A 12,968-nucleotide genomic window follows, 5' to 3' on the forward strand; every position below is an offset into this window, starting at 1 on the left:
ACAGGAATGCAATGAGATGTCTGCTGAGGCAGAATGAACGAAAAGGAAAGAGCAGGAGCCCACAGACTCACAAAGGGACCCCCATGCCCCCCCCACAAATCCTGGGAAGCTTACAACCCCACCTCTACTACCCCTCCCCCATCACCATTTGGTACTATTTGTTATATATTATCTCAAACATCCTTACAACAACCCTGCAAGTATTGCAGCTTTGAAATAAACCCACCCCAAAAGCCTGTCCTTCCAAATGGACACAGAAATGCATGGGGAGAGGTTGAGTCCCTTGCGAAATTATGCAGCAAGATGTGGCGCCAGGAATTGTTAGGAAAAGCACCAAAAACAAACCTGCCGCTATTGTAATGCCTTCGTGCAAATCTGTTGTGCGGCTGCGTTTAGACTACAGGGTGTGCAGTTCTGGCTGTGCACCTGAAAAGGGGTATTGAAGGGGCTAGGAAAGGGTGCAGAGAATGACTGAGGGGGCAGAGCAGCTTCCTTCCCAAGAAAGGGAGTAGCAGTTGGGATTTCTTAGTTTAGGTGGAGAAGTGGAGGATGATAACAGGCTTGTAAAACCTTATGTGGTGTGGATACAGCAGCCTTTTCCGGCTTGGCACTCTTGAGGTGTGTTTGACTGCTGGGAGTTGTAGTCCAACACTGGCTGGGACAGAGAGATGGGGTTTCTCCTTCGCTTACAGTGCTAGAACTTGGAAATAGCAGGGGCTGGAAGGAGGGGCACTGGATTGGTGGGAGATCTGGGAGATACAGAAGAGACCGGTGACTTCACACCAGGCACAATCCTATGAATGTTTGGTGCTAAACAGAATTTCCATCTCCAGAGGCAGTCTATCCCGGAGTATATCAGTTCATGCCCTTTGGCTGAATTTGGCAAGGGCTCTTCTTGCCTGCAGGTCTTCAATGGAGGCACCTGAAACTGAGTCCAGTGTGTTGCTGTGGCAAAGAAGAAGAAGGTTTTTGCCCGGGGCCATACAGCAAAACCGGTCAAAATGGCCACCTGGCAGCCAGTGAAAGTGGCTGTGTGACAGATGTGATCCAGTCCATTTCCAAGTCAGGCTGACGATGGAGCTCTCTACAAGGGGAACTGAAGAGATCCGCAGAGCACTAAAGACCCTGAGCCAATGCTTCCGAGATGTTTGGGGGAGCAGGGATTGTGGGTGTACTGGAGTCGCAGCTTGAAGCATCCTTCTTCTGATTACCACTGGGGGATTCCTTGTCTTTGCATCCCCTTTTGCGGAAATGAAATTGAGGTTCTGGGTGGGCATTCGTCTGTATGACAACTTCTGACTTCATTGTCTTAATGTGGGTTGACGGTTTTTAATGGAATTGTTTTATATGTGAATGTAAAGCACCACGATACCAGAAATGGTGAGATGGCGCTATAAAAATGCTTTAAATAAAAAAATAAATCAAAGGCACAAACACAGAATGAAGGAAACCTGGCTTGGAAGCATCACAAATTAAAAAGAGAAGAAAAAAAAGGGACTTGGGTATCTTAGTAGCTCTCAAGCTGAATATGAGCTGGGAGTGTGATGTGGCTGCGAAAAAGGCAAATGCAATCTTGGGCTGCATTAAGAAAGCATAGCGTCTAGGTCATGGGAAGTCAGAGTTTTGCTATATTCTACACTGGTAAGACCATAGCTGGAGTACTGCATCCACTTCTGGGACATTGGCAAATAGGAGCCTGTCCAGAGCAGAGCAGCCAGGAAAGTGAGGGGTCTGGAAACCAAATCCAGTGAGGAACTGTTGAAAGAACCAGGTATGGTTCTGGAGAAGAGAAAATTAAGGAGGGACGTGATAGCACTCGTCAAATAACTGAAGGGCTCTCATGCAGAAGGTGGTTACAGACTTGCTCTCTTGCTTCAAGGACCAGGAATAGAAGCAATGGCTGGAAGAACTTGTAGGGGCAGATTTTGTAACCAGGAGAAAGGCGTGAACACAGAGGGCTGCATGGCAGTGAAGCAGACGGCCTGGGGAAGTGTGGTGGGTTCTCCTTCACTGGAGATATTTAAGCAAAGAGCCGGATGGTCATCTGTCAGGGGATGCTGTGGCTGCATCCTGCATTGCAGAGCCTGCGCAGAACACGGGGTTGAGCTAGGTGACCTCCAAATCCCTTGCAACTCTGAGACTACACTTAGGTTTGCACTACAAAACAATCTGAGGCAAAAGCAAGGAAATGAGCAGAGCCCTGGAGCCCCTTGTTCACTGGAACTCCCACTGAGGCCTGCTTTGACTTCCTCGGGTTTTGTCCATATGCTTTCCAAGCCAGCCTATCTGTTTGAACGTGTGTCTGTGCAAAGAGACGGGTAGGGGCTGAAGACCCCCCTCTTCCCGCTCCTGCTTTTGTCAGGCTCCAGCAGTGCCCCCTCTTCTCTGTCTAGGGCTGGCATTTGCTCAGGAGGCTTCAAGGATGGTTCCATACAGTGTCAAAAACAGGCAGAGGCTGCTTTAAGAGCATCCTCCTCCTCCTGTGGGGAAGCTGTAACTTGAAGCCTGCCGACAGTTGGGCTGGGATGGCCTGTTGGCTGGCAGGCGGAAGCAGCACAAGCAGCTGTGGCCCTGTTATAAGTTCCACACTGCCCTTGCTCTCTCCCACACTGCCTGCTCACGGAGAACTGCGCTGAAGGAGGAGGACAGCAGCAGACTGAGGTGAGGAGGAGCTTTTCTAGAGGCATCACTCTGGTGGCCAAAGGCAGGAGGGCAAGCAGAGGAGCGCAGGCAGCGGTGTGGGAGGGTACGGCCCATACGAGGACCCCTTGGGGAATGCTGCTGTGGGCAAGTGGCCCCAGGGGGCTCCGTAGGGACGGGGCTGTGCTTCCTCCTCCCGGAGGAGGCGTGGAAGAGTGCTGTTCTTGTTTTTTATCTTCTACCAAATTGTTTAATTTGAAGTATCTTCCTTACAACAGGAATGGATAAAAAGTGTCCAAGTGGAAATGCTAAGGAGCTCGAAGGCACAGCATCAATTACAGACATGCAACTTCTACACTTTGCACAGGGAGCAGGAGTCCTAATTGGAGATTTGTAGCAACAGAGGGCTGTAGGTCCACTGTGTAATCAGGGGGGATTCTTAACAGTTCGCAAAGTTTCACCGTTGTCAAAGAGAATCCAGGTCTATCTTTCAGAAATGCTTGATTCCGATCTTTCAGATGACAAAAGATCCTCCAGCACTTCGCCCAGCAGCTCAGTTCCTTGCTTGCTAAGGAGTTTTGCTCTTCAGCATCGTCTCTTGGGGTGTGGATGTCTTCAGAACTCAGGCTCCTTCTCCTTTATAGAAACAAGAAAAATACCGTCTCCTGGGCACCACCCAATTCTGGCTAGAGTAGAGGTCCTTCCTATTTTCTCTTTTGGCCGTGTGCTTCAAGAGCTGTGCTAACAGAATCCAGATGTTTAAGCATACTCAAGCACAGCAGGGTTTCAAGAGTTTCTTGGCAAATATGGGGATTCTGAGCCTGGTGCTGATGAAACCCGAACCCGATTATCTGCTTTCTGAGGCCTCCTCCCCAGACTGAAAACATGGCTGGGACTAGAACAGCCTTCCCCAACCTGGTGCCCTCAACGTGTCTTGGACTGCTACTCCAAGCATCCCCCAGCCAGGAGTAGAGCATGACAGCAAGCTTTGGCAGTGGAATTAGACCTAACAGAAACCCATTCCTTGTCAGTTCTACTCCCCACCCTGAACAATTCTTGCAAACATACTGTAGGTCACCATGGGGCAGGCCCCCTATAGTCTATTTTGCAGGATTTCTACTTGGCTCTCCTAGGGGACTTCCCACAGCCAGCGACTGTGTTCCCCAACTACTGTATGTGTTCCCATCCACTTTAAGTATTAGAAGATAAAAGCAGAAGCAGGCTCCTGGTGCCCCACAGAGCATATTCTTTAAATTACAGCCACTGGAGAGAGCAAAGAGGAAAGTAAAACACAAACTAAAGAAAGTGAAAGAAAGAGGAGGCAAAGGTAGTTTAAGGTGGAATGAATATGATCAAATAAAGCCAGGTCTAAGCCAAAGGCTTCATGGGAAATATGGGATTTGAAGGAAGTGAGGTGGTGATACACAGGTGGCTCATTTCTGCTGTGTGGAGCAATCTAGAACAGGCCACAGCAACGTCTTTCATATGCAGGGGGATTTTCTCTGGCCATGAAGCTTTTGTGTGTTTGCCCTGTTGTCATCTGACACATTCACTTTAAGGCTGCGTTAATCCAAAATACGTGTGCCAACTTGCTGATTTAGCTGCTCCAAGGAATGCCTTCCCTTTAATTGACGGTTTTTAAGGACAAAACTATTACTTCCACACAGCCCTCCTGGCGCCAGCTTTCGGAGCATGATTTTGTGTTTGCTGGGACTACCCTTTGGACTGGATGGGGCATGATCCAAGTTTGTTCTCTGCAAACACCAATGAGGAGTTAATGCCAGAAATGTGCTCTGCCTTCTTTCTCCCAAGGGCCTCATCCTAATCTCATCCAGGTTCAAGCTCATAGTGCCCGAAATATGTCAAAATACTAGATTGTGAATTCAGAGCTATCCGAAGGATCTTTGTAGCATTAGGCAAGGATGAGAGAATGCAACACACACACACAAATCCAAATCCTGCAACACCACAAATCAAATCCTATAACCTTCATAATGGTGCATAGTTCATTGAAATAATATATATGCAATGCTGTTGCATTTAATTTATTCATTTTGATATTTTATGCCACCTTTCAGGGCAGTAAGTAACAAAACCAATTCAAAAACATTAAACAGATAAAATATGAAAACTAAAACGGCTCTATGCTTTTATACTGAGTCTGACCCTTGGTCCCTCTAGCCCAGTATGGTTGACCCTGACTGGTTTCAGGCAGGATTCTTTCCTACCTTTACCTGAAGGTGCTGCCAGGGATTGAACCCAGGACATTCTGCATGCAAAGCAGCTGCTCTACCACCGTGCCATGGCCCCTCAGGGCATAAAACAACTCAAGCCTGGACAGCAAGCCACAGAAAACAGAATACAAAACAAGCAGAGGCAGTTTAAAAACCACCTGAATCATTAATTAAAAACAGACTGAAACAAACAAGACATATTTTAAGGCCAGTTTCAAAAACAGCTGAATGGAGGGCGTTCCACAAAGCCAGGGCCACCACTGCAAAGGCTGTGTTTCTTGTGCCAACCAATCTGACTGACTTCCACAGCGGGCTGAACTGCATACTTTCTAAGTTATAAAATTATTGTACGTTGCATGAAATCCTTCCCTGAGCAATGCCCCGCTTTGTAGGTTTCCAGGGGGGAAGTTAACACTCTGGAAGGTCCTCCTTGCCTGGTGAACTGATTGGAGGTTCTGGTTCTGTTTTGGATTTTATAGGCCATGTCCGGTATTGGACTTGTGAGCTGTAATGGTCTTGTTCTTTTATTGTTTGCTGCTTCAAATATTTACAAGGGGAAAAGCAGTAAATTACCGCTCTGGGGTGGTGAGGATCTCTGCAAAGCACTGGAGCCTATTCTTCTCTTTGCTGCAATGAAGATGAGAGATTTGCTTCTTCTAAACTCCCCCACCCACAGGAAAAGTCAAGTCCTGGGACGAGGAGTCCTTTGCTTCTTGCAACTCTAGCTCTATGGCAAGTGCTGAAGTGGGTAGTTATGCTTGTCCATTCCTCCTCTCCAGGCCCTGCCATGCAAAACCTGGTGGCTGTTCTGTGGCTGGCACTGCTTGCCGTCTCCTGCAAAAGCCAGGACGTGGGGACTGGGACCAGCCTGCAGGTTAGTCTTGGGGGGCGCAGCAATTTCCTGACAATGCTGACTACAATTCTGAAGCATTCGGAGGGCCATCTCTGGCTTTGAAACAGCTAGGGGGAGCTAGCGAGAAGGGATTGGGAACTGGCTGGATGACCCAGCCTGTGGGAAACACGGCTCCTCCTCCTCCTCAGCTGCCACACTTTCACAGCTAGAGAATTCCCTAGGGTTGCCTTATGGCATTCCAACCAAGCGGGGAGTCTTAGAAAGGTAATTCCCCTCCTGCTGTCATTGCATCTCTTGGAACAGGACAGTTATAAGCGAACCAATTTTGTCTCTCAAAGGATCCTGAGGCTGACGGCGCAGAGGAGGAAGACCCCTTCTACAAAGTCCCCCTGAACAAGCTGGCAACTGCGGTCTCCAACTTTGGCTATGACTTGTACCGCCAGCAATCCAGCCAGATGCCCACCGCCAACATCCTTCTGTCGCCCTTCAGCATAGCCACTGCTCTCTCGGGCCTTTCCCTCGGTGAGCCTCTGTCCCTTCCTGCTCCGTCACCACCAATGCGGGAGAGGAAACTTCACAGGCTTTTCTTTGTGGTTGGCAGGTGCGGGAAACCACCAGACGGAAGATGCCATATCTCGCGCGCTCTTCTATGACACGCTCAACAAGGCTGAGATCCACAGCACGTACAAGGAGCTCCTGGCCAGCCTCACGGCGCCCGCCAAAGGCCTGAAGAGCACCTCCCGCCTCATCATGGAAAGAAGTAAGCCTTGGGCCTGTGTCCGGGAGCTCAGTGGGGAGCAAGGACACAAAGTGGCACAAAGAACCTAGGGGCGGGCGGGCAGGCTGCTGGGGGTCTGTTCCAGCAAGTAGCATTTCCTGGCCCACAGGTCAAACCATTTATACGTAAGCTACCAGAAAAGGGGATGGGGGAACTACCCCCTTGAGAATGGCTGTCTTGATACACAGACAGATGATGATGATGACCTAGCTGCACAAAAGGCCATTCAACTTCCTGAGCCATTGAGCCCAGGCCATTGGTAGCAAGTGAGCACAATCCTTGCCGCAAAACAAGACCTTCAGGCAGAAATTACTTATAGCACTAGTTGCACTTTGCCTTTTGCTTTATCTTCTCAGCAAACCCTATGCAGACGTTGTTCTTAGCCCCTTCTGTGAAATCATTCCTGCTGATCTTTAAAAAAATGTATTTAATTATGTATACCCAAACTTACTAATTTCACTCAACAGTTTCCCTTCAAATTATTATTTAACTAATAAGCAGGCAAATTGCAAGCCCTGCAGATAGCCCTATCACCATCACCCCATGTAGACAGACAGAGAGGAGTGTCTTTCTTAGAGAGCTTCGGCTATTGGGCGGTATAAAAATGTAATAAATAAATAAATAAATACCGAAAAGGCAAATTCCTTATTAGGCATAATTAAGAAAAGGAATTGAGGCGAAAGCTGCACATATTATACTGGCCTGATACAAATCTATGTTGCCACCACACTTAGAATACGGAGTACATTTCTAAAAGAAAAGAAATTGTACAGTTGGGAAAAGTGCAGAAAAGGGCAACTAAAATGATTAAGGGGCTGGAGCATCTCCCTTATGAGGAAAAGTTACAACAGCAGTGATTGTTTAGTTTGGAGAAAAGCTGAGTAAGGGGAAGACATGATAGAGGTGTACAAAATTATGCATGGTGTGGAGAAAGTGGATAGGGAAATGTTTTCATCCCTCTCTCGTAATACTAGACCCCAACAGGGTCATATCCCATGAAGCTGATGGGTGGGAGATTCAGGTGAAAGGAAAGACTTCGTCACACAGCGCAGATTTAACTACGGAGCTTGGTACCACAAGACATAGCAATGGCCATCAATTTTACCTGGGCAAGCTTGTTGGCCGCTGTGTGAACAGAATGCTGGACTTTATGGACCACTGGTCTGATCCAGCCTCCGGGCTCTTCGTAGGTTCTCTCTGCAGCTCTCCTGTTCTCTACTTGGGGAATGCTGCGGCCTGGATTGGGTTGGCCAGCCTTGCTGCCAGCCCACAAAATCAGTTTTTATTGGCTTCCAACTGTAGGATTCCATGACTAGAGACTTCACCTCAAAGTACTTGGCGTCAGGAAGGCTAAAGCTAATGAGCTGAGATTAGCGAGGGATGCTAAAAGCAATAAAAAGGCTTTTTTCAGATACATGAATAGTAAAAGACAGAGGAAAGAAATGGTGGTTCAACTGCTTAACGAGGATGGCAAATTGATAACAGATGACAAATAGAAGGCCAAAGTGCTCAATTCCTACTTTGGCTCAGTCTTCTCCCAAAAGCGGGTCTCTGACCACCCTGGAAAAAGTGAAGCACAAGTTGAGGGGGCAGGACTGCAGTTTGAGATTGATAAACAAATGGTCAGGGAACACCTAATTTCTTTGAATGAGTTCAAATCTCCAGGGCCCGATGAACAGCATCCTAGAGTAATGAAGGAGCTAGCGAAGGAACTCTCAGAACCACTATTAACTTTGCGAAATCATGGAAGACGGGTGAGGTGCCGGATGACTGGAGGAGAGCTAACTCTTCACGAAGGGCAAAAAGGAGGAACATGGGAACAACAGACCAGTCAGTCTGACATCCATCCCTGGGAAATTTTTGGAGCAAATGATAAAGAAGTCAATCTGTAAGCACCTTGAAAACAATGCAGTGACTACTAGAAGCCAACATGGATTTGTCAAGAACAAAACCTGTCAGACTAATCTGATCTCATTTTTTGATAGGGTAACCTCCCTTGTTATGCTGTGGACGTAATATATCTTAACTTCAGCAAAGCTTTTGACAAAGTGCCCCATGATATTCTGATTAACAAACTAGCTAAAACAGGGCTAGATGGAACAACTCTTAGGTGGATACATAGTTGGCTACAGAATTGGACTCAAAGAGTGCTTATCAACGGTGCCTTCTCAAACTGGGGGGAGGTAATGAGTGGGGTACAAGGTCAGCCTTGTTTTTGTTGACTGCAGTAAATTTTTCCCAGAGGACCTGAGTGAGTGGGGCGGATTGTACGGGAGAAGGCGATCCCGCAGGCAGCCTGCACCCAAACCATGTAGGGCTTTAAAAAGTGATGACCAACACTTTATACTTTGCCCGGAAAGTAAATGGCAGCCAGTGAAGAGATTTTAAAACTGGTGTAAAAAACTGGTCAACCCTACGTGTACCAGTGACCAGCCTGACTGCCATATTTTGAACATTCTTCAACATTTTTATTAATGATTTGGACGAGGAGGTGCAGGGAATGCTTATCAAGTTTGCAGATGACACCAAATTGGGTGGGATAGCTAATACCCTGGAAGACAGAAACAAACTTCAAAGCGATCTTAATAGGCTGGAGTGCTGGGCTGAAAACAATAGAATGAAATTTAATAGGAATAAATGCCAAGTTCTACATATAGGAAAAATAAACCAAATGCACAGTTACAAGATGGGGGATACTTGGCTCAGCAAAACTACAAACGAGAAGGATCTTCGAATTGTAGATTACAGGCTGAGTATGAGCCAACAACATGATGTGGCTGCAAAAAAAGCAAATGCTATTTTGGGCTGCATTAATAGAAGTATAGATTTCAAATCACGCGAGGTACTGGTTCCCCTCTATACGGCACTGGTTATGCCTCATCTAGAGTACTGCATCCAGTTTTGGGCATCACACTTCAAGAAGGATGCAGACAAGCTGGAGCGGGTTCAGAGGAGGGCAACCAGGATGATCAGGGGTCTGGAAACAAAGCCTTATGAGGAGAGACTGAAAGAACTGGGCATGTTTAGCCTGGAGAAGAGAAGATTGAGGGGAGACATGATAGCACTCTTCAAATACTTAAAAGGTTGTCACACAGAGGAGGGCCAGGATCTCTTCTCGATCCTCCCAGAGTGCAGGACACGGAATAATGGGCTCAAGTAAAAGGAAGCCAGATTCCGGCTGGACATTAGGAAAAACTTCCTAACTGTTAGAGCAGTGCGACGGTGGAATCAGTTACCTAGGGAGGTGGTGGGCTCTCCCACACTAGAGGCATTCAAGAGGCAGCTGGACAACCATCTGTCAGGGATGCTTTAGGGTGGATTCCTGCATTGAGCAGGGGGTTGGACTCGATGGCCTTGTAGGCCCCTCCCAACTCTACTATTCTATTATTTTACTTCTGTGTATGATGGGATCTTTCTGGTCTCCCCTCAGGACTGAGAATGAAAATTGCATTTGTGAACGAACTAGAGAAGACCTACAGAGTTCGTCCCAGAGTGCTGACTGGAAACGCCCAGGTGGACCTGAAAGAGGCCAACAACTGGGTGCAGCAGAGGACTGGCGGGAAGGTCACCCGGTTCCTTGCAGAGATCCCCAGTGGAGTCAGCATCCTCCTCATTGGTGCAGCGTATTTCAAGGGTGAGGGAAGACTCCTCTTGTGAGGGGAGCTGGGGAGAGAAGACCCAACGATCAACAGAACACCCTTCCTCATCTTGGTGCCCCTCTCCTGATGTGGAGGACTGCAATTCCCATCACTCCCCAAGCTAGCTGGGAATGATGGGCATTGCAGTCCAATGCCTCAGAAGGGCTGCCCTGGAGTGGCAGGTGGCATTTCTACTCCCTCAGTGTTAGTATCGAAGAGAAAGACAGAGACTGGCAGATGTCTCCTGCTTCTCCACCGCAGGAGGGTCATCACTCCAGCAGCTTCTGGAAGAGGACAGCAGGAGCACTAACTTCCCCCTTCCTCTCTTAATAACAGGGCAGTGGGAGACCAGATTTGACCCCAAGCTGACTAGGCTGCAGGACTTCCACCTAGATGAGGAGAGGACAGTGCGAGTGCCCATGATGTCAGCCCCCAATGCCATCCTGAAATACGGCTTCGACTCGGAGCTCAATTGCAAGGTCAGCGCGACGGGGAGCGGGTGGAGGAGACCTCGCACAGCAGGGGTCCTGCCTAGCAGGGAGTGGTGGCCTCTCTCCTTCACAGGCCACTTTCCCCCAATCTCTGCGGAATCAGGGGCAAACAGCATAAAACTCATGCTGGTCAATGTGAATGTGATGTGCGTGCTTTTAGCACGCACTATACATCGGCCCTGATCCCCTATCTTTCCAAGAACCCCTTTCAAGACATTCATCCGTATTTCCTGAGGAGCAGCCAGAGCCTGGTCGTCTGCCCCAGGTCATCCATGCACCTCGGGCATGCATTTGAACTCGGCACCTTCCTGAATGGTGACTCTCTTCACATGGGTTACCTTTGAAAAATCAGGTGGAGCGCCTTCTCCCTGCTGAGCTAAAACTGGCCAGGAAATTCCCTCTAATTATTACCAGGTGGGCAATGATTATGAGTAGTGGACACTTCAGGGGCATCCAAGGCCCAAGTCACTCTGAGTCTTCTGGAAATACTGCAAGATCTTCTCTGTTTATGATACTGACAGCCAACCATGAAAATTATTTAATTTATATCCCGCCTTTCTGCCAAAAAATGGGTGATCAAGGCAGCTAACAGTAATTGACTTGATTTTTATTTTTATAAAAGGATCTCATTTTCTCTGTGAGGCTCACAAGCTAATTTAGCAAGGGACGAGCAAGGCTACACAACTTTCCCCAAAGGAATGCTAAAGCCAGCATTTGTTATCTGCAGCAACACAGTGATCAGAACACAGCTTTGTTTCAGAAGTGTCTCCTCCCCTTCTATTGATAGTCAAACCTGATCCTCCTTTTGACCATCTCAGGCACCCAATTCTCCAGCTGCCTGTAGCCACAGTTGCCCCTAGCTGGGCAGCAAACCCAAGCAGTCACCTCCACAAGCCGACATGCCCTTCTGGCATGTGCACGCTTCTCTCCACAGGCTGGGAACAGGAGGGAGGCCCCTGCTCCTAACCCACATTTTCCATGTCATTTACGCTTTGGAGGGAGATGGATAGAGGAGCACAGGGAATGATTCAAACAGCAGGGAATTCTTCTGGGTGAGAGCGGGTGGGTGGGAGGCTCAAAGCCCCACAACGAGTACAGAAGGAAAACTCCCGTGGAACCTCAGTGCCTCATTTTTGGCTTTCTCCCATTCCCACTCCAGATTGCTCAGCTGCCCCTGACAGGAAGCGTCAGCATCATGTTCTTCCTGCCCGAAAGCGTGACCCAGAACATGACGCTGATTGAGGAGAGCCTCACCTCCGAGTTCATGCACGACATCGACAAGCAGCTGAAGAACGTCCACGCGGTACTGAGCGTGCCCCGGCTCAAGCTGACTTCCGAGACTGGCCTGGCTGGCACGCTCCAGGAAATGCGTATGTACACCACGTAGTTCTCAAATCCTGTCAGTCGGGCAGAGGGCCAATGCTGCCCAGCTAGGGGCACGCCTAGAAGCTCACAAGCAGGACTGGGGAGGCATTTCCAATGGCTAAGCCTCTGGGTGCCCCACCCCACCTCCCTCTCCCCGAGTCTGGTGCTAGCCGCCATGTTTTTGGTATCCAGTAATCAGAAGCAGACAAGCCCCTGAACTTGGAGGGCCCTTCCTAGCTGCTGCAACTCATAGCTACGGAGACATGGATGGGTCTAAACATTTGAGGGAGTAATGAATGCCAGTGGCCGCACCACATCCTGGGGCCAGGCCCTCTGGAACGCCACCCCCAAAGTGCTTCCGTAGGTCCATCCTGGACAGGCTGCTGCCAGTTCCACTGGATGACCAGAGGCCTCATTTCCCCATGTAACGTCCAAGGTCATTCCAGCGAAGAGCCTTACTGGCTCTCCCGAAACGCTGCCTGGCTCCAACCACTGGTCAACTCTCCCCAGCTGAAGAGGCACCCTCCCTCCTTCTTTTCTCACAGGGCTCCAAGCGCTCTTTTTGACACCCGACTTCAGCAAGATCGCCATGAAGCCCATCAAGCTCTCCCACGTGCAGCACAAGGTTGTCCTGGACCTCAGTGAGGACGGAGCCAGCTCCACATTCACCCCCGACACAGAGGCCGCACGCCTGAACTTCCCCATCGCCTACAACCTGGACAGGCCCTTCTTATTTGCGCTCCGGGACAATGGGACGGGAGCGCTCCTCTTCATTGGGAAAATCCTGGACCCTCGGAGCTCTTAGATCCCTCGCCAACCACCAGGGCAGCCTGTGGTCTGCTCAGAAGTGCATGCCGGGGGGAAGGGGGTGTCATGTGTGACAACTGTTATGGTTATGTGCTGCAATAAAAGTGCTTCTGCCTTAAACATGCCTCAAGGACAACTCTTGCGCTGGGTCAAAGCAATCTT

The 12,968-nt window shown here is 48.9% G+C and overlaps 1 protein-coding gene across 1 annotated transcript; it reads left to right on the plus strand.

Annotated features, from left to right (window-relative positions):
- Nucleotides 1-2,542: 2,542 nt before the first annotated feature.
- On the plus strand, nt 2,543-12,926 carry SERPINF1 (serpin family F member 1). The gene is made up of 8 exons (XM_063146756.1): nt 2,543-2,661; nt 5,654-5,748; nt 6,066-6,249; nt 6,329-6,487; nt 9,936-10,139; nt 10,480-10,622; nt 11,794-12,004; nt 12,545-12,926. Exons 2-8 carry the CDS (start codon nt 5,662-5,664, stop codon nt 12,802-12,804), a joined length of 1,248 nt encoding a protein of 415 aa, XP_063002826.1. The 5' UTR covers nt 2,543-2,661; nt 5,654-5,661; the 3' UTR covers nt 12,805-12,926.
- Nucleotides 12,927-12,968: the final 42 nt, after the last annotated feature.

Source organism: Elgaria multicarinata, chromosome 22 (genome assembly GCF_023053635.1).
Source record: "Elgaria multicarinata webbii isolate HBS135686 ecotype San Diego chromosome 22, rElgMul1.1.pri, whole genome shotgun sequence".
NCBI classification, from domain to species: domain Eukaryota; kingdom Metazoa; phylum Chordata; class Lepidosauria; order Squamata; family Anguidae; genus Elgaria; species Elgaria multicarinata.